This window comes from Puntigrus tetrazona, chromosome 2 (assembly GCF_018831695.1).
Source record: "Puntigrus tetrazona isolate hp1 chromosome 2, ASM1883169v1, whole genome shotgun sequence".
NCBI lineage: Eukaryota > Metazoa > Chordata > Actinopteri > Cypriniformes > Cyprinidae > Puntigrus > Puntigrus tetrazona.
The window spans coordinates 15,815,861-15,838,199 of record NC_056700.1 but is presented as its reverse complement, the minus strand read 5'-3'; the positions used below and the strand labels follow the sequence as shown (position 1 = coordinate 15,838,199).

The following is a 22,339-nucleotide window of genomic DNA, read 5'->3' as shown; positions in this document are numbered from 1 at the left end:
GCGTTACCAGCATTAATGAAGTCATTTAAGAGCAATATAACCACTATACAGAGCTACTGGACTCAGTTAAACAAATAAACCGTTTAAAATCCTGGAGTACAGTTTCGACACTCACAACTGAGCATTTGCAAGTCTCACAACCATATTTTCTGGGATGTTTAGATCCAGATCCACTGTCTTTCACCGGAGCTGATCCCACCAGTTTAAAGTGCGGTCACATTTGTAAAATTTTGCTGGCAAAAAAGGCTCATTATCTACAGTAAATAGCAATGAATGAAGCATAGCTCACAGAGAAATCACTTTTATAAACCAAACAGCCTTCTGTGGCAATTGCGCGTGAGACTGGCATCGGTTATTCCTTCTTTCAACTCAAACAGCTAATAGAATACCGCATGTAAAACTGGAGATGCTTACGCTGACAAACATATAGTGTATGTATTTGCTGACACTAAAATAAAATATCAGAATCAGAATAAAATGATGACCGAAGAATCCATCTCCACTGACAAAAAATATTAACCTGGTGCCAATTTCCATTATTTAAGCAATATGCGCACATGTATGCCTACTCTTAGTGCTTTAAAGGTGAAAAAAACTATTATAGATGACCACTGCAAAAAAATATTATCTTGGTTATGTGTTTGTTCTCCCAAATTCAACACAGGAATTATTTCCCTCATGATGTAATCATTTGTTCTCTGATTTTATATAAATCATGGCTGTGATTTTACTAAAACAATGGAACAAATGAATAAGACGTAGGAACAAAATTGTTGCCACAACATTAACCATTTTTTTCCCCCGTGCATGTCATGTGTAAAACACTCCAGAACAGTTTACAAACATTGTGTTTGAAGAGGTGTTGAATCTTTCACGAGCTTCGCTGGCTCATTTAATCGCAAGGTAGATCTTTAATTCCAACGGCCGCCATATAAAGCACTACCCATTCATTTCCAGCTCTTGTTATCACCATCGGTCATCGTAAAATATGTAAATATTGCACTGTTGTGATCAAAACAGCTAGAATTTAGTAGACGTTTTTTAAAAAGCTTTTTTTTGATACCTTCAGGCAACAATAAAAAAACTCCCAACAATGAAAGATTAGATCATGCCTTTTAAAACGGTTTCTTAATCATTTTGGAGCTGGGAGGAAAGCTGTTATGTGAAACATATACACACACAAACACCAATGAGCACATGATAATATAATGAACACATTTTTGCACTTAAAATAAAAGTACCAAAGGAGTATTCTCTGAAAAGCTCATTTCCCAAAGAGATTTTCAGAGAACGCTTTTTAAAACAACCATTTTTTTTTCCTTTCCGAAAAACATCTATTGTAAATATATCTTTTCTGCGATCAGGAACCTGTTATGCAATAGAAAGATTCCATAGACGTACTTCATGGAACCATAGACGCGAATAAATATCTATTTTGTTTGATGTTTTTACGCATTTTGTGCTTGCATCCAAACCGGATTTGTAATATCACAAACACATCAACGTCATTTAGACCTATAAGCCTTTTTGCTCATCATCATTTAAAAACAAGCAACCATGAATACCTTCACCACTAGACAGTGCTGCAGTTCGGCGCGAAGCTGACCGAACGGTTGTGTGGTCGTGATTTATGCGCCATTATCAGTTGCTAATGGGACTGTGAATGTGTATTCTCACAGTTCAACCTCCATGTCAACTAGCACTCACTGGGAGACCTGCTACAGCAGAGTCCAATTGTGCATTAATGAAAACCATGTGCCCAGACTCTGTCAAACTCTAGGCTAATTCCTCAGGTCTTTTAACCCAATACTTTGAGTGGAGCAATGCCTCACTTGGACACCATACTCGAGACCACACCATAGTAATCCTTAATCTCTCAAGTAAACAACACAAAATGTTTTTCTGTTCCTTCACTTGTCATAACAAGAATCCTTTTCTGTTTCCACATGCATTATTATGTCTGTGAAGCCATCCTGTAAAGCCTTGTGAATGGCAGATCTCTCTCTTTTTTTTTTTTCACAGGAGCAGTGAATGAAAAAGGGCTTTCTGAGACGCACAGGACAGAGGAGTGTGGAGCCCGTGGAGCCCAGTGTGTTTATCTATGTCACAGTCTATCGGTGGCTGACCGTGAATAAGTTGGTGATGGGGGTGTTTTGTTTCCTGGGCAGATGGGGCCCTCTCTCTCTCTCTCTCTCTCTCTCTCTCTCTCTCTCTCTCTCTCTCTCTCTCTCTCTCTCTCTCTCTCTCTCTCTCTCTCTCTCTCTCTCTCTCTCTCTCTCTCTCCTCTCTCTCTCTCTCTCTCCCTCTCTCTCTCCCTCTCTCTCTCTCTGTCCAGGAAGTGCCGCAAACACAAACCACACTGAGCGTGTTGTGCTTTCGGCCTGGCCGTGGCTTGCAGCGAGGCAGCGGTCAGGCCTGAGTCTCACTCCCTGGGTGGTCTGGCCCTGCAAATGTTTATGATCTAAACCAACCTAATCCAACTGGCTTGTTTAAGGGAATTGAGAATGATTTACAAGAGCTGCGATGGCCAGGAATAGGAAATCAGAGGAAATCGAGGCAGAGCTTCAAGTCTGTGGTAGCCTCATGACTCTGCTTTGCTTCTATCTATCTGGACTCATTATCTTGTGCTGGAAAGTCTTTATGTTGACTGCTCCGATGGCAAATTGTCAGGATCAGTTATCTTAATAACATAAGACTCAGAGGATTTGTCACAATTTTTTACAATTTTACACCTCAATGCATACTGAAATCATATAATCAACAGGACATCTAGTTTTATTAGATGCATTTTAGCCATAGAAAATATATAATATATATAATATATATATATATATATATATATATATATATATATATATTATATATATATATATATATATATACTCACATATATATATAGGTATAGGTATGTTTTGTAATTTGAAATGTATATGTTACTATTTGAACGTTTTAAAATATTATATGTGTGGTGTGTTATTCATATTATTTTGGATTAGATAGCATCTTAAAGGTTTTATGAAAGTTTTTGTCCTTGTTCATCTCAAATATCACTCATCAAGGACTGTGCTTTAATGCAACACCTGTGCCACATTTCCTCTCTGCGTTCCATCCCTCCATGCCATCATTAGCACAATCATGTCTGCCTTTAGTCTTAAGCCCTCCGGAGTTTGTCATGGTCACAGGTTAGTGCTGTAAAAGAGCAGATAATTTACTAGAGAAGTGTCAGTGGTCTGGATTGACTTTTATTACCGTCTTTTCTTGAACCAGAGCCTGCTGCTGTAATGACAAAAATATTGCCATCTGCATGTAGTGAACAGCTTGTAAATAAAGATGAATCAGAAGTATCAGAAGTGAACATTAAAACCCTTATGGGCTGGATTTCAGAGATGATGGTTGCCAGATTGCATGGATGTTAAAAAGGTCCTCCTGACCTTCATTTTAAAATGTAACAGTAAAATCTGAAACAAAACAAGCAAAAAAAAAAAAAACAACTGTCTTTTTTAGCCTTAATCTGAATATATTTAATAGTTCAATGTTAAACCAATATTGCATTTGCATGACTAATTTAAGATGCTTGTAAAGTCTTACCTATCTTTAACTGTTTTATTTGTTCTTCTTCACATTATTGCTGCCATAACAGAGATAATCCATTTAAGGTTTTATTGACTCCACAAAACAGCATGTGGACATGTTTCAGCCGAATTCAATGTATGAGCTTAATTTGTATTGTGCGCATCTGTTTTAACCAATTTACTTTCAATGATGCACATCACCAACATTTAGCATCATTTGCCTCACGCAGACCAAACCAAAAGCAGATTTGCTTGCTTAGCTGGACATAAAAATGTAAATGAGAATGCTTGTTTTTGCTCTCTGTTTGTGATCATTTAACATGACCCCCACAGAAATTGCAGCGGTCCGTTCAGGCATCACACCAGATGTTAAACTTGGGTCATGTAATCCATATGAGATTTCTCGGGTTATCCTTTAAAAACGTTGCTTCACTTTACTAAAGAAGAAAAGATAAGGTGGCCAAAGTTTTTGGAGAGGTTTGGCGTTAGGAAACATAGCAGAGGTGTGAATTCAGCACGCAAACAGTTAGAGCTTTAGCATCAATATTTCCTTTGCTTTAACTTTTCTTTCTGCTTTTTTTTTTATGGAGGCAGCCTGCCCTGTTATTCCAATGTTTCTTCTGCAGGCAGCGACCAATGAAGCTCATCTCCTGTCCAGAGAAAACAAAGCTAAGCCACATTCCCAGAGTTCAATTTGCTGTTACATCGGAGGTCTGTGAATTGGGGTTTGGGCCATGCCTGTTGACTGAGGGGATATGGGTGGAGGGAACTGGGCTTGAGAGAAGACTTGAAACTGGACGTATTCTTAATACACTCAGCTTCCAAGTGAACTTTACAAAAAGATAGAATTGTTGACACGGGAAGGAAAAATCAAGTGCAATATTGTAACTTGGTAACTACTCTGCCAAAATAGTTACAGACTACAGTTGTTGGTGATTTGAAACCATAATATATTAATATTGGACATTCAAACACTTTGAGAAACATTCAATATTTTCTGTCAGTTTAGGTCATTTATTTCTTGATGACAGCGGTGAGTAATACCACATTACAGCAATTTATTATGGGTATTATATTTTTTAAGGGATGTTGGGCGCTATGGGACTGGAAAATAAATTGGTCAATGTAATGTAAACTATATTAAAGATTTCATAAAGTGTAAAATTATTGGCTATGCTGTATTGTTATGAACCATATTTTTTTAAGCTTCAGTAGAACACTTAGCATGTCATATTCGTATTACTTTTAATTAATGTAATAATTAAAATAATAACGAAGAAAAAAATCGCAAATTATACAAACAATGAAATGAAATTAAAAATCTATTTGTACATTTGCACATTTTAAACATATAGTATATGTAATAATGAAAAAGAAAATCGACGCGTTCTCATTCTGCTTCAAATATGGGAACAGATTTTCTGTGCGGAACCAAAGTTACTGGTCATGATTTCCGCACGAATCATTTACAAGTAGCGGTCTTATGTCATCTCGAAATATCTGGTCAGTTATTGTAGACTACTCCAGATAAAGCATTTCGATGGGTTTTATTTGTTTGTATTCTTTGTGTTTAAATAGATTGTACAGGTTTTAGCAGTAATAGTTAAAGATAGCGAGTCTAGTGACAGACTCACATGAGCGTCTGCTACAGTGCTGCGGATTTTCACGTGCACGTACTCAATACTTTACAAATCAGAAACATTTGGATTAGCAATACAGGTAAGACGAGTGTGTGTTTCTTTACTTCTAAAAACGAGTCAGATGCGGTTATGTTTCACAGTGCGTCTCGGGAGACGCTGTGTAGATGATGTAATAAAGGTCCTGTCGGGAGTAATGTTTTGAAAAGCAAGCTAAGTCAAGGAGTATTCAACGTAAGGTTCTGTTTGACAGTCTAGTGCTATATTGTGATGTGAGAGTTGTTGTAGTTCGACTGAATGTGTTGTTTGTTTTGTCCTGCAGGTGTTAGGGATGGAGCTGCAGGCGGTGCTGATGGCAGCAGGTGGAGGTTCCAGGATGATGGATCTCACCTATAACACCCCCAAACCTCTGCTGCCTGTGGGCAACAGACCCCTCATCTGGTACCCCCTCAACCTCCTGGAGAGAGTGGGCTTTGAAGGTAAGCATACTGTCATGTGAGAAAACAAATGGTCTTTAAACGTAACATTGTGTCACGTGAGAAATGTTGGTGTTTTTGTTTTCAGATGTTTAGTGTTTTCTGATATAAAGGAATATGGGTAACTTATTGTTCTTTTATTTACTACAAATCACTTAAGTGTTTGGCTGTTTCTAACATTGCTTAGCTTTGTGGTAATATTTGGTAATAGTTATATTTTTTTAATATTAGCAGAGTGCCAAAGAGGATTAGGAATTGGCTCTTCCTGTTTAGAACACAAAAAGTGATTTAATTAAAAATGCAATTCAATAGCATACATACCTGCTAGTGTGTGTGTGTGTGTGTGTGTGTGTGTGTGTGTGTATATGTGTATGTGTGTATGTGTATGTATAACTTTCTCATTTAAATGTATTTTGTACTTGATATACTTAACTAAAATGTAAATAAAGATTAAAACTACAGATATATAAAAAAAATCCAGTGTTATTATTGTATTTATTATTATTATTATTATTATTATTATTTACATTTCTTCTTATAGATTGCATGTGTATATATATTTTTTAAACGTTGTTTATATTATTTTATTTGCATTTAAAATGGATTTTATGTGTGATCTTTTTTTATAGTATGGTATTTTACTAGGGGTTTTGTACTTATTGTAATGTTTCTGTAAATATCGTAAAGCACTTTAAGCTGCTTTTCTTGTGAGATTTTATTTTAAAATAATCTTTAAATTAATAATTATGACTGGTATACTGTTAAAGAATTGCATGCTTCCTGTAATATACTTGTATGCTTACCATAGTTGAATCAAGATAATAAGGAAAAGAACTGATGCAGTAACTAGGAGAAAATCACTGAAATGGCTGACCAGGAAACATTTCTCTCTGGCAGTCTTGGTCTGTAAACAACAAACCGAAAACAGTTGAGGCCAAACTCATGATTTTAGAGCCAATCAGAAACTGTCTGTCTGTGAATCATTTTGCATGGTTTTGGATGACATGTCTTTTGGGAGTGGGTTTTGGAAAGTGGGTGTGCGTGGTGGAAGTTAACAAAACAGCTGAAATTGCTTACAGCACATTTAAGCTGCAGGTGGTAATCATTTGCGCAGGCTGCTTAAATTGTACTAATAAAGTCCTTATTTCCTAAATAGGAAAGGTAGAGCCGTTTTTACAACTGACATACTCTAATGCCATGGTTTCCATGTTAAAAGCCACCCGCACAGACCAGCAGTTATGTTGCTTCTCGTTTTTTAGTGTCAGGACTCTTTTAGTCAGGGAGTAGGAGCTGGATAAAAACAACTAGATTTTGCTGTTTGGATATTTTGACAGCGTATTATGCTTTATAAGGCTGTACATCATCAGTACATATAAATAAAGATGAGGGATGACTAAGTGTCCTAAATTTATACATTCAAATTGCAGAGGTGAATGTATTGCCTGGTTGACAGACTGGACTGGTAAAAGACAAATGTAATAAAGCCAAGATACAATTACATAGAGTCAAATGCACCCCAGACAACTAATTTTGGATCGTTTCAACTCCGTAATAAATCAACTGCAGTCTAGTACTTGGGGATAAATGGCGGAGTGCCTTATGTGTTAGGCCAGCTTTCCTCCACATAGCTCAGAAGTAGGAGACCTTCATCAGGGCCACTCTTAAAAACTAGCATAGCATGGAACAATATGCAATTTTATATATAAATGTGCATCTAAAATGACTAATTGACTGTATTTAAATAATAAATTATTAGACATATTAAATGTCTTAATGTCTACATATAAAAATAATTTTACATGTCAGTCCTAATCCTAGGCTAAATATATTTATATTTATATAGATTTAATCCTAGAATACAGAAAATACATCCATACCTTTTAAAAAAAATTAATCCAAACCGTTCAATTAGAGCCCTGTGTTCACTTCGTTGCTTTACCACATTTAAGAGCCAGTAGGGCACGTGTACCTTTTTGAGTATTTGTGTTTAATGCCTTCACGATAATGAAATGTTTATTGTTCACACCTAGCTGTATTGACTAACCATGCGATCCAGCTGGTGTGGAGTTTGTGGGTATGGCCCTTTGCCTGCCTAGCAGTACAGTATGCACCTTTATGTGTGGCACAGTCTGTCCTGTTAACAGCCAGAGTGCCAGCCAGCAAGACCCTGCAATTAGCTTTTACAAGTCTTAGCACAAACTATGGTAGGTAAGCTGCTTCGTTAGAAAATATTTACGCAGTGAAGCAGAATTCTGGGGCAAACTTCTTCCAGTTGGCTGAAAGTTTCTGACATTGGGCACATGACAAATAACTCACAAAGACTCAATTGAAGGTGTTTTGTCTAATATATATATATTTTTACAAGTCTGAGGTATCACAGGTAAAGAGTGTGCTGTGCTTAACTAGTGGTGTAGTGAAACAAAACCACCTCCTGTTTTCCCACAAAAAAACAAATCTTATCTAAACTGCCTCACTGCATAATTTTATAAATTACCATTAAAAAATGTTGGGCAGTGCGATTTTTATTTAGTAAGGGTGCGTTAAATTGATTAAACATGATGGTAAAGATATTGATAATGTTACAAATTAATTCTATTACAAATAATAATCTTCTCTATTTTGTATTAATCAAAGAATCCTGAAAAAAATAAGTTTCACAGTTTCCACAAAAAATTATTCCTCAGTGAATGACTGAAAAGTATTCAGCTTTGCCATCACAGGAATAGATACCTTAATTTTTTAAGTCAAAAGCACTTCTTTTAAAATGTAATAATGTTTTACAGATATTTTTGATCAAATACATGCTGCTTTGGTAAGCACAGGGTATTATGCTTTTGGTTAAATCCTTGATTCATCTTGATGTTATCATTATGTTCTTTTTCCAGAGGTGATTGTCATAACCACTAAAGAGGTTCAGAAGGCCCTGAGCACTGATCAGCGCCTGAAGTCAGATGTAAAGATGAGGTTGGATGTTGTATGTATTCAGGAGGAAGCTGACATGGGCACCGCAGATGCCCTTCGACACATACAGCAGAAGATCAAGGTGCGTCAGGTGTCCGTATCATAGGAGAAATTACAAAAACCAGACTTGTTTATAGTTGAATGGTCAAGAAGACCTCTTGCTTTTTTTAATAAGGGAGGGCGATGCAAATTTTATGTTTGAAACAAGCTGATTTCATGCTTTAATATTAATAATATTATGAAACCGAATATTTTCATATACAGTTGTTGTAGCAACAAAAATATTTTTTTACCTCTACTGCTAGCAATGTGTAAGACTTTTTTAAGCTTTACAGTAACATGTGAAGTGCTTCAATGCAAAATTCCAAAATTGTGACTGATTTTGAATAGGATCAAAATCTTGGTCGTGAAACAACATTCCTCTTAAAGGAAATATCCTTGACCACAACCCAAACCATAAACTTCCTAAAATGAGAGGGAAATCTGAAAGATTCTGAAAGATTATTCTACCATCCCAGAACAGTTTGTGTTAAAGTTCCAGGAGGCTAATTCATGCTTTGTTGGAATCACAAAGTCGACCTTATTCACCTTTTTTAACACAAAAATGCCATGGAATTATTTTAAATGGCATAATGGTATTATCTAATGATGGATTTCAGCATTTTGCCGTTTCATAAATATTTCCTAAATAATGTTTGTGGACTGGTGTGTAGCCAGTAATGATGTATTAACTGATTTGACATGTAAGGAGTGCTCAGTGATGAAGGAGGGTCATAAAAGAGTTAGTAACACAATGATGTGATGAATTTTCGTCACTCTAAATCATTCCTCTTGGAGTTAACCATAGCATGGTGACTAAATGGAAGAAATATAATAACAGCGTGAGCATGCACGTCCATGTAAGCGTGAGCGTGTGCCCAGAGGCGTGTAAAAGCCTGGCAGGCATACACAGCCTCACCTGTCTCCCATGTGAGCTGGCCTGGGGTCAGTGGAATGATGTGAGGGGCAGATCCTGTGTGCCACAGGGGGATCTTTGATCCGTGCAGCCCCCGCGCCGATGGGTCCAACTCCACAGAGTGCCTCATTTCACCTGTTGAAAGCCCAGCAGCCAGAGACGGCTAACTCCACAAACACATGATGTCAGAACCCTTCCTCAAGCCTTGCTGGCGTTCATGGGCCTGCAGGACATGTGTAAGAGTTGTTGTGTAGATGGAATTGGGCAGTAAGGAAACGTCCCGGTGGGCTTTTAGGGTCACTGTTGGATTCAAGGTTGTTTAAAACTAGTCACAGAAACAGTATTTTTCTGTTCCTTGGGTGTGGTGTAATTTAGTGGTTAAAGATCTGGGCTAGTAACCAAAGGGTTGTAGGTTCAAATCCCACAAGCGATGATCCATGAGCTTTCAGCATCGTATCCTTGAGCAAGACATGTCTGTTTAAATAGTACAGTGGGGAATGAAAATGTCTGAAACCACATTGAAAATCTTACATTTCTGGGGAAAAAAAAAACCTTTTTGGAATTTGAGTCATTTTGGACAAAGAAGCACAAATGCCAAATAAAGATGTTTTTATTTTATTTTTTACAATTACCCCCAATCTTTCCATGAATAAAATGTCTAGAAAGACAGTCTTTCTTTCTATATATATATATATATATATATATATATATATATATATATATATATATATATATATATATATATATATATATATATATATATATATATATATATATATATATATATATATATATATCAATATAGCAGCTGCGAGAAGGTGAAATAGTTTCTTCCAGAAAGGTGAAAATATTTTGTCTATCAGACGCATTAGTGCATTTGTTCATGTGTATCATACCTTTGCACACAACACTTATGAAAGTGTAAAATCTCTGAGAGAGGGATGTCTTGAACATGTGCGAACGCTTATCACAAGAGATTAACTGACAAGAAATATCAATGCAGTGGAAAGGGAATGTTGAGGAGGAGGGCTTGCTGGAGCACGCTAACAGCACAGATGCGTTTATTTCTAATCCTAGAGAGAAATGAGAGATTAAAAGCATTGAGTTGCAGAGCCCTCCAGTGCACGAACAGCCCCACTACGTGTTGAGAGATGAGCGCTGGCAATAGGGGCCCTAAATCCCCATTTATTGTATGGTCTAAACACATAGTCTACTCCCTTGCTTCAGCAAACAACATGGACATAATGGAAGCATCTGACAGAGTGCCTGACTCTTAAAACTCTCTTTCATTAACCTGTGTTTGAGTTCATACTGATGCATTGAGTCAATGTTTGTACAGAAACTGAATAATGTTCGTGTTGTGTAGCGTTCTGCTGGCTTTTGTTAGTAATAAGGCTCCGAGTTCACTGGGATCAAGTCGTTCTCGGATCAACTTGTGTACTTATTTTTCCTGAAAAATGCACTTATACAGTACATCTTTGTTTGCACTAGCGTTTTTCTTCAGCAGTTTTCAGAATGCAGTTTCTTTTCCTTTCTTTTTTGCTTTATTTTTGGCTTCTATTGTCACATACGTGTGTGTGTGTGTGTGTGTGTGTATGTTTATATGTTTGTATGTATATATGTATATGTGTATGTGTGTGTGTGTATATATATATATATATATATATATATATATATATATATATATATATATATATATATATATATATATATATATATATATATATATATATATATTATATTTATTTATTTCAAAATTAATATAATGTGTATACTTTCATATTTTTTTATTTGTTTATATATTTTAGATTTCATTTTTTTTCTAACTCTGTAATTTCTAAATTTCATAATGTAATTTTTAAAAGAAATTAATACATTTCTTTTTATGCAGTGTTAAACAAGTGTTAAATATTGTTTAGAGGTTTGTTGTCTAAAAAAATACAATTGTCTGAGTATACTTTAGTTTTTTGTGAAATTAACACACACACAGATATAAAAAAAGTTTATTTGAAAAGTTTTAATTGCCACCAGTTTCTCAAAACTATCTAGAATTTTTTTTTTTTTCTAGCACCCATATTTCAATTTTACTTTCAGGACAGCCGTCTTTTTTGTTCTTTTTTGTTTTCCTGTTCACATTCAAAAATTTGAGTTAAATGTGTGTATTGTTTTTTTTAATACAACCTAGCACAGTCATGACAGGCATATCTGCAGTGGCATACTAGTGTGAGCACCATTTCTACTTCCCTTCCTTTTTTATTCCCTCTTATCCTGTCCTCCTCTCTCCACCCTCTTTTTCCCGTCTCTTCCTCTGCTCTGCTCTTGGGTGGTCTCACCTGGCTGGCCCAGGGGGCAGCCAAGCAGAACTGGAAGTGTCTGTGGGTGGCCTGACCTCCCTGTGCCTCTCCTCCAGTGCAGCGCAACACCAAGGCCTACTGAAAGACCCAGCGTCAGCGGCGCTCAGATGATCCAACAGCTGACGCCCACTCCAGACCTTCAGAGGCTCTGTGACTAAGGCAGGCCGCTGATCCAGCCTTCCTAACTCCCTCCCCTCCCAGCGGCCAAGAGGGCACTGCCGTTGTCAGGCCTCAGGCATTTGGCCACTTGTTGGGTCCCCTCAAAAATAGAAACCCCAGCTATGAAATGTTAAGTGGTTAGAGCTGTAGCGACAGATCGATTTACTTGGGTGGTTTACGATGGGTGGGCTGGCATTGGTCGCATTTTTTACGTTTCATCAGTGGACATTCTTGGTCGACTGTGAAGTCATGGTAAATGTTTCAATGTTCAACATTAGCCGTTATGTGGTTGCTTTTCCTTCGCTCTGTTCTTTTTGTGTACTCTCCGACTGAAGTACACCATTCCAGACATTGCCTGTGTATTGGCAGCAGTGACCTGATCAGTCTCAAAGAAATAGTTCACCCAAGAATAAAAAAAGGTTTGTTGAATCATTCCAAATCCGAATGCCTTTCTTATTCTTTTTGCATGACAAATATCACATTTTCAAAAATGACTCAAAAACTAAATATTTGTTTGAACTACCCTTTTAATTCAACGAATGGCAGAACCGTAAAATGTGTGTACAACTAAAGTGTTTTCATTTTCAACTTCTCTATTTTTGGAAGATGGATTTTGGCTTTTTAGGGTCAACAAAATCTACCATTTGCCACCAAAGGGTCTTCACTTCAGTTGGACAGGTGGTTTATTCCCCTTACCAAACACTTCCTATTATGACGCTTTCAACTTGCTAGAGTTGCACAAAATGTGTACCCACAGAAAAGAGGGATTTGCAGAATTCATAGACAAAATAAAGCAAGAAGTCATGACAGACTAGTGGCTCTCAAGCTGGGGACCCAAACCTCCAAGGGGGTCTCAAGATGACTTTGATCCCCTAAGAAACAAAAACATGTTTTGATGAGCCAAGATTTTCATGGTGTTGGAAAGTAGGTAAAATATGTAGCCTACGTTTAAAAGAGTGAAACACTAAACATTAGCTCATTTTATTAGGTAGATATTGTATTGTGGCATTCCTATAATTCATTATCATGAAAATCTGAAAAAATAGTCCTGAAAACCTGAAAAAGAGGCTTAAACATATTTCAACTTTCCTTTATTTCATGGCGATATTTCTACATATTCGATATCTCAGTACCCTCAACATATTCATGGCAAAATTATATTTTTAATTAAGTTTACTACTTGCTGATCTGAAATAACAAACTGAAAAAAGTTCTAAAACTAATACAATATTAATAAAACCAAAAATTGGATGATAAAACCATTCAAAGTCTTGAGAACCTCTGGGATAGACATTGCTGAAAGGCACAGCCCCTTGGGTCTGATTACTTTAATTGAACACTGGCAACTGTATTATGATATGCTCAATATAAATAATTAGAATAAACAATTCTGCTGCCAAGTAATGTAGTTCATTAGTCTAACTCTAGACAGTTTACGCTTGGCAAGCAATGTAGTAATTTAAGTAGATGTGTGATCAGAGGACCGCGTGTGTATCAGCTATCGTACAACTGCTTTGAACACGGCTCATCAGGTTTTTACAATCTAATGTTATATTAATCTTTGTTTATTATATTAATTGCATTATGAGCATTTAAAATAAGTTATTCTAAAATTCAGGTGTCCCTTTTGTTTTTCAAGTAATTATTTTTTAAATAAAATTTTGAGCATTTCGAATAATAATAAATGCAGACCCCTCCCCCCCAATTCGGTATAGAATATGTTCACTATAGGCTCTGACTTTGCTGTCAGGTTTCATATGTGCATTAGCTCCAAGTCGTCCTTTCTGAGTTTGCAGTGGTCAGTAGGAAGGGATTGTTCTCCTTCCTTTTAGTAGCACATTTAGCTCATTCTAAACAGACAGCGCTGTGCACCCTGTTATCTTTTGAGCATGTGTGCTCCGGTGGCTCCTGGGCCTTCTGCTCCAGGACCAGTACAAGAGAACCGGAACTGTATCGGAGCAGAGCACAGCGTCACGGCAGGGCCTCTCCCTGGGCCTCCCCAATGAGGCATGCAGCTCTCCCTGAGCCAGGCACGCTCTAACGGGCTGTTCACCACTCCTGCTCCCATGTTTATTTATCCACAGGCCTGAGATGGACAGACCAGATGGGAACCAGACAACTCAAACAGAAACAATGGCAAAGGAGAGCAGGATTTATCGCTGGGTTCCCCTCCATGCCTGCGCTCACTCATAGACGCACTCACGCAAACTGTGGCAGATAACAGTGCTTTTTTTTTTTTAAAGATTGGGTCTCTCGTGTTCTTACACTGCTCTCATTTCTTTTATCTATCGTCAAGAGTTTTCATACGTGAAGTGGAGAACCTTAGGCCATTGACATGTCATCAGGCATTGTTGCATTGTTTTGTGAGCCAAAACCCCCTTTTCTTCAGGATATGTGAAAACCAGGTTGTTGTTGGTTTTATTTAATGAACCAGCCAGTTTTAGGAGATCATTGTGCTAGTAGCTAGTTTGTACATGGGGTTTAAATAATAGCCTAATAACAAGCTGGGGTAATATGTCTGAGGTGTGAAATATTGACCTTAGCCATAGCAAGATAGCCCAACGTGATGGTTATGTGCTATTCTAATTGTATCAGATAAAACAGATCCATAAATATAACCATACCAAGCTTAATTTGACCATTCAGCACAAGTTGTGCTCCAGGAACGCTGGAATTTGTTGGATGTTGTCCTATTTTATTTTTTTATTTATTTTTTTTTGGCTTTTTTGGTTTCCAAGCTTGGTACGCATCTTCCATTTCCTAGAACAATGCTAACTTATTTAATATGAAAAGTTTGGTTCCAGAGTGCTATAAATCCATTTTGATTAATTTGAGTAAAAATGTGTTTTCTTTGGCAGGAAAGTGGCAAGATGAAAACAGCTATTTTCTTTTTCAAAATTTCACATAGCTTGTTTAGGTTATAATAACATTAAAATTTCAAATCCTTATTTTGTTTTTCAAAGATTTATTATTTTCTAAAATGAAATAAATCCATTTTGTTTTCTTCAATCTCTCGCTCTCTCTCTCTCGCTCTCTCTCTCTCTCTCTCTCTCTCTCTCTCTCTCTCTCTCTCTCTCTCTCTCTGTGTAATAAATTAAGGAATATTTCTGTATAGCATTTCTGACTTCTATTCCACAAGAACAAAGAAGATGCTAAATGTCTGTAGCGAATACTTGAAAAACATTCCCATTGGCACAAAAGAAAAATGTTTATTTAAGTGTTTCAACCAAAGTGGTGATTTGAAAACCTGAAAGTAATCATTCTAATTATGTGTAGGGAACACATCGCCTTTCCAGTGGATATTATAATCAAATTGTGGGTGGAAAAGCTGGATTGTTCTGTCTTGATGCTGGTTTAAATAGGATTTGTTGTCTTTTTTTCTCTCCCACAGACAGACATCTTGGTGGTGAGCTGTGATTTGATAACCGATGTGGCTCTACATGAGGTTGTGGACCTCTTTCGTGCACACAACGCCACCCTGTCGATGCTCATGAGCAAAGTGCATGAATTCACAGAGACTGTCCCTGGCCAAAAGGGCAAGAAGAAAGCAGGTACTATTACTCACACAAACGTGATTGAGCAGGAAAAAGATGTTGTGGTTTCGAACGGAGTGCTGCTGTTGCCCCGTCTCCAAAAACAATTTATTGACCATTTTCTCTCTTCCCAATATAAACAACAAAAAAAAAAACGCATCCCAGCTGACTGTATTATTTTGCATTCTTGTGGATCATCAAGGTTGTTGACTGACCATCTGTCTTAAGCCAAAATACAGTTTGACTGTACAATATCTCACTGTCATATTTTACGAGTTTGCTGTGACAGAATGGAATTGTGCCTTGTGGCAGGAGAGCAGCGGGACTTCGTAGGCGTGGATGTCACGGGAAAGAGGCTTCTGTTCATGGCCAATGAGGCAGACCTGGAGGAAGGCCTTATTCTCCGGAAGTCAATCATGCGCAAGTAAGTGTCTAGCCAGGACTATTTTATTTCATTTATTTATTGTTATTTTGAAAACCCAAATATGTTGATCTGGCCTTTTTTTTTTTTTTTTTTTAATTAAAGCAGATATGTCATTGTTGTACAATACTTTGGACTTAGAGTTGAGGGGATGTGCATTGGTCTAAATAGAATTTAAACACTTCCTTCAGTGTGGTGCTGTTTTCTCAGAACAATGGTGGCCTCACGGGGCGATGACCTGCTGTTTATGTGGGCTGGCTAATAAAACTGGGGCCTCGTCCGCACAGGCCTGTTATAAGTGCTGCCTGTCAAATCTGTTTTAGCGGGCTGCCGTCTTTCCTAACTGTTGATCCTAACTCTTTTTCAGCTTTCTTTCCTTTCCGTCCCACTTCTACGTTTCTGCTCTGTCTTTCTTTTACCGTTTTCTCATTTATTTTCTCTTTTCTTTGGATTTTCTCTGTGTCTGAGGTTTTGGATCTGTGTGTATTCTTTCCCAGAACTATGAGAAAATACATTTTATTAGACTGTTTTATCTGATGAGTGTTTAATGTACGAGTACTTAATTTCAGAAGCCATTTTCTCCTCATCTGTGGACGGTTTACCCATGCTTAAGTGCAGATGTATTTTTTTTTTTTAAACAGCATAATTTAATAGTTTATACTTTGCTAATGATGCATAATACACTGCTGACTAGATTGCATGATATCTACACATTGGGGAATGTTGAGGTATTTGAAAGAAGTCTGTTATGCTCATGAAGGCTGCGTTGATTTGATCAAATTTAGTAATAATTATAATAATGATGTTGTCAAATATTAATATAACTGATATAATGTAACTGTTTTTATTTTAATATATTTTATGTAAATTTACGAGACGTATGTGCTTACGTGATTTATTTTTTTTTTCCCAAGATTCTCTAACTGTAAGAATCTTTTGATGACTAGAATTCAAATGCAACAGCTTTTAATAATGCATGAATAAAAGTATTATTTGCCAAACTGTTGTTAATGAAATATGCATTTTGTAACCAAAATGGAAACTTAGATCAGGGTAAACTCCATATTTAAAAAAAAAAATAAATAAATGGTTTAGCTCAAACTGCCCTAGAAACTCCTTCTGTCTTTCCTCTCAGCACTTTTAATTTTATCTGAAGCTGTCATTTTTGTGTTTAAGGCCTGATGTTGGAAATGCAGCTCAGATTGTCAGCACCTTGCGTGGGGCCTGTGCTTTGGGCCCTAGGGGCAAAAGGTCCTGCCTTTTCTGGTTGCGTGGGGGTGATCAGGGTCTGGGTGTAGGAGAAATGTGTGATAGGGCTCCATATGCGGCTGTGTTGGGAGCTCATAAATAATTCGGGGAGTCGTTGCCACTGTAAATCCTCCTCAGTAATAGAAGGGTTGCAGCAGCTGTTAGCATGCTGTCTGGTGAGTGGGAGAATGAACACACACTGCCTAATCTGATGTTTGGTAATGTACTGCACTAGCCTAATGCAAATATATTCTCACAATATAAACATGCATTCAAAGTATAAACAGTTTTGAAAAAGTAATAATGATTTTGAGTCAAATCTCAAATCCAAAATAAAAAGTAAATTACTTTATATAAAATAAAGCCAGACGCTTTTGTTTTTTTTTTACTGTAGCAAAAATGAATGGCGTTTAAATATGACAAACGAATGAAAAAGTTTTGAAAATAATCTTTTTCCAGATATAAACTAGATAAAAAGATAAAATGTAAAAATTTTGAAATGGCTTTCTAATTTTATTTTATCGCAAAAAAGAGGCTTCTATAATAATGTCAACAAAAAATGTTGTTTTTGATGTTGTATGTGACCTGGCCATTTCTTTCTAGGGCTGTTCTGAAGGACAAAGGAATTCTCGGTGCAGTTTGAGAGATGTCTGCTAATGTTTAACAGTACTTCAGATACTGCTCTGTTTGTCTGAGTTGTCTCTGAGCCTTGGCATTGTCTGGATGTGTGTTTATACAGGCACAGCGGAGCCTATATGTGCAGTCCACATGTGTTAAGCCAGTCCTCATTATTTATAAGACCTGTAAAAACACTGTCTTCTGTCTGTTATTATGGCTTAACAGGATAGTTCACCCAAAATTTAGTGCTGTTACACCTATATTTTTCTTTCTTTCTGTGGAATACAAGATACTTGCAGTGACAGTCAATGGGGTCCAATTTTATTTGGCCCTAGTGTTCTTTATTTTTATTTGTGTGTGTGTCATGACATTTCGAAATAATGTGAAGGTAAATGATGTAAATTTATGCATAAATTATGACAGATTTATCCTTTTCTTTTATGTTTACCTAATGCATATTTTAATCGAATATGTTGTTAATTTCTATGTCTGTTTGGCAAACATGCACACACGTTTTGAAGTTAGACATGTAGTTTTGTTCAGAATTGTTTCGATATGAAAATGTACGCTTAGGGGTTGTTTAAATAACAATGTTTTCAGCCACAAATGGGAAGCTTTTTGTTTGTTTTGCTTGTCCGTTTTTCATCACAATGGCATTTTGGGGACCGAAAACGCATAGTTTTTGAAAACGGCACCATTTACTGTTTCGGTGTAAACACCAGATAAGGGAATCTTTGAAAAGGGTGAAGTCATGTGCGTACATAATTCATGTTAAGTATGTTAGTGTTGCTGCTGTTCAAGAGTTAGCTAAAGCTGCTATCGCTATGAATGAGCAGAGCAGCAGTTGGTGTGGTGTTTTTAGCGACACAGTTCCCGCCCACAAAAAGCTAATCATCACTTTCCTACAGGTACTGTTTCCTAACAAGGTGACGGTGCCTGCTGCTGGCCTGGCATGCATTATACAATGTTTTTGATAGTTTTCGCGAATGTGTGCAAACATGAATGGTCTTGAAAACATTGTACGCATGAAACCTTTTAAAAATGCAAGGGTAAAAACTTTTTGTAAACGTAGCCCAGGTTATGCATTGGTGAAAGCATTTCTTAATTGCTTTAAAATGTAGACAGCCCTACGCTATAAGTTGCTCAAATTTGCTCAAAAGTGGCTCTATTAATGTCTCTTTTAGAAGCTCATTTCTCAGTGTTTTTTATTTTATGGCCACTGCCATTTTTTCAATTCATATTTTATCATATAAAATATACACATTCCCCTAATACACAACAAAACGATCTCCTGCCTGGTCTGTGACTCTGCAAAATTCACCAGCTGAATAGAAAGCTTCGTTAACACAAACACTCTTCATGTTCTCCATCCGGCTGTTGACAGCTAGCTATGTAATAGTCACTTTGCCAGCCTTGGAAGAGATTTGATTTATGCAGAATCCTTACTCTTTAGACCAGTCCAATTTATAATATCTGGGTTAGACAAAACATGTCCTGCACTGGTCGGAAAATCCTTCAAGCAGATTTAGCAATTTACTTTGCGCCGTCTTGTAATTTGGCATAAGATTTAGTTGGATGGTGTGATAGCTTGTAATGCTAGAAATGTCATTGCAGAGGTGCCAACTCTGCCAGCTCGCTTTCATCATCAAAAAAGAAGCACTAGCAGTGTTGAAGTACATCTTACTGATGGCCCTTTTGTGTTTCTAGGGTTGCTGTAACGTTGATCTTTTATTTTTTTTCACTTAAAATTGTCTCTCAAATTGTGCTAGTGATTTAGTAATATTTATATTCTATTATAGCATTTTTACCATTTATAAATGAACATTTTATTTTTCAGTTTAGTATAAGTTACATTTAATTCCGTTTGTTTTTGTCATTAATTTCAATACTATAAAACTTTTTGGTAACACTTTATTTTACTGTGTCTATAATACCTAGTAATTACCTAGTTATGGAACAGTTTGTACATACAGTTTATTATTATATAGACATAATAGACTGCCACTGTTACATATTTGTAACAGCTACTTGTGTAACCAAATATTGTCACATATGTGCTTAAATACATGAAATACCTTTCTAATTATATAAAAATTACATAATATTACACGGGCATAAGGTACTAAAATAAATTGTATCAAGTTTGTACTTGTATAACAGATCAACAGATGTAACAGTATCTGCATAATTACATAATCTACATAATTGCAAACTGAAAATACAGGCCGTTTATTTAAGTACAATGGCTACTACTAAGTACCTAATTAGGTAATTACTCTGTATTATGTCACCTTAAAATAAAGCGTTACCAATTAGTTTTTTACTAAAACTTTTTAAACGTTTTAGTTGTGATGGCAGGATTTCTTCATCAGATTATTTGCAGATTATATAATAATTGAACTTTGGTTACCAACGTTTTTCCAAATATCCTCTTTTGTTTTCAGCTGAAAGAAAGAAACTCTCTTAAATTTAAGTGATAACACTTTTAAATGTTTATTTTTTTGAGCTATCTATTCTTGTAAAGTGCGACACATACTTTCTGAAGTATTTGGACAGCAAATAATATTCATCGACTCCTGGTTCACAATTTTCCAGCACTTACGCACTATAACACACTAGATTTAAAAGACACAAATCCAGAAAGACTAGATAGGACAGGAAGCATGCATGTATCTCAGTCTGACAGCCATGGAAGCAGTAAACTTTCTCAGACAGCTCAGAGAAAAGGCATGTTAACACTGTTAAACACTCGCAGCTTTAACAAAGCGAACGAGGAGCAGTGTTTAACATTGCGCGTGATCCAGCTCCCCCTCTTAAACACGCTGCTCAAACTTTACACTCTCCAGATCGACTGAGGATGTTTGAGGAGAAGGTGTGAGCCATATGTCCTGTGCTAAGATTTACTAACCCATCAGATCCAAAGTCAGCTCCTGTCTTTCTCTTCCACTGTCAGTCTTGTTAGTTATTTACTCCGCCGATTCAGATGCGCGAGCGCAGAACAAAAGGCCTCGCGTCTTGCAGGGCACCCGGGTTTAAAGAGGCCTGGATAAATTTGCTTGGGGAGATTCGATGGCGCACTTTGTAACATATGACCTCACTGCGCTGTAATGCTGCTCTTTGTGCTGGGCTTTATAGTAGTAAGCCATTAAAACTAATAGTGTGAGTCACTCACAACCCTGGAGGCCTTTTCCAGATTTTTGTCATCCTTGTCAGCTTGAGTAGGAAGCAGACAGCGAGGGAATGTGATTGATGGAAACTGTTGCAGACATTTGGTTTTACAGCAGAGTTTTAACTTGGAGCACTGCAGTAAATGGCATTTCATGACAGTTGCTTCAAGATTACAATAATTTAAGCAAAGTCTGTTTTTTTTTTTTTTTTTTTTGTGTCCATGTTGTCACGCAGACTAGAGACCTTAAGTATTGGAAAGTGGGGGAAACTGGATTGCACAGTGTTCATTTTGTTTCTTTTTATCTGTTTTTTTTTTTTTTATTATTTATTTAGAGTATTCAGAACAGTTTTTCAATAAAAACTGTAGGTTAAGAAAATGAAAAGGAAAAAAAAGTTATATTCCATATTCCAGAACTGTATGTTTAAAAAAAAAAAAAAAAAAGGCAAAATCAAAAGAAATATGATATTCAAATATTCAGATTAGAATTAGGATATTTTAATATCAAGTTATGTTCCGTATTCCAGAAATGTGTGTTGTTGTTGTTTTTTTCAAAGGAAAGAAACAAACAAAATCAAAACAAATAACTTAATTTTTTTCTTTCAATTTAAAATGCTAGAAAAAAGTATTTTAATATAAGTATTTTAATATAATTATTATTTTTTGAATTCCTGAATAGGTCCTTCAATAAAAGCATTAGTTGAGGTAAAGAAAAATTTAAATAAAAATAAAGTTTTCATCTTCATTATAGCTTGTTCATTTACATTAAAGTTAGATTGAATGATAATAATAATTAATAATAAAAAATTCAAATACTTTTAAATTATTCTGTTTCCTACTTTGAAAGTTTTCTCAGGCCCACAGATTAAGAACCACTACCCCACTACATTTTCGTTTAAGGAGTATCTTGAGCTATTTCAGGGGTTTTAAATCTCAATACATAGCAATATATTTTTTTTAACCCCTCACTTAATTTTTATAACTTCCAATACAAGTGAGTAGTTTGACCGAGAAGTTGATTCGTAGTAATGTTTTCCACTGTGATCCTTGTAGTGTCTGCACTTCATAAACGGCACCTGTTCCTCATTGTTTGGCAGTCTGATCTTTCTCCTGACCTTCTATTCCCCGGTCTTTAACACTCATTCCTTCTCCAAAACCGCAAGGATCTGTATCTGTTACTCATCACTCCTTCATTCGACTCATCGTTCTCTCTGATTCACTCATTCTCCTGCCCGCAGG

General features: G+C 36.4%; 1 protein-coding gene across 2 annotated transcripts in view; it reads left to right on the top strand.

Moving 5' to 3' along the window:
• Nucleotides 1-5,026: 5,026 nt before the first annotated feature.
• The window catches only part of eif2b3 (eukaryotic translation initiation factor 2B, subunit 3 gamma), a 29,695-nt gene continuing 12,382 nt past the window's right edge, over nucleotides 5,027-22,339 (top strand). For both annotated transcript variants that reach the window (XM_043220432.1, XM_043220425.1), the window contains exons 1-5: nucleotides 5,027-5,291; nucleotides 5,532-5,688; nucleotides 8,571-8,728; nucleotides 15,506-15,665; nucleotides 15,960-16,071. In XM_043220432.1, coding sequence (XP_043076367.1) covers nucleotides 5,541-5,688; nucleotides 8,571-8,728; nucleotides 15,506-15,665; nucleotides 15,960-16,071 — 578 coding nt within the window. In that variant the 5' untranslated portion in view covers nucleotides 5,027-5,291; nucleotides 5,532-5,540. The remainder of the gene's footprint in view (nucleotides 5,292-5,531; nucleotides 5,689-8,570; nucleotides 8,729-15,505; nucleotides 15,666-15,959; nucleotides 16,072-22,339) is intronic.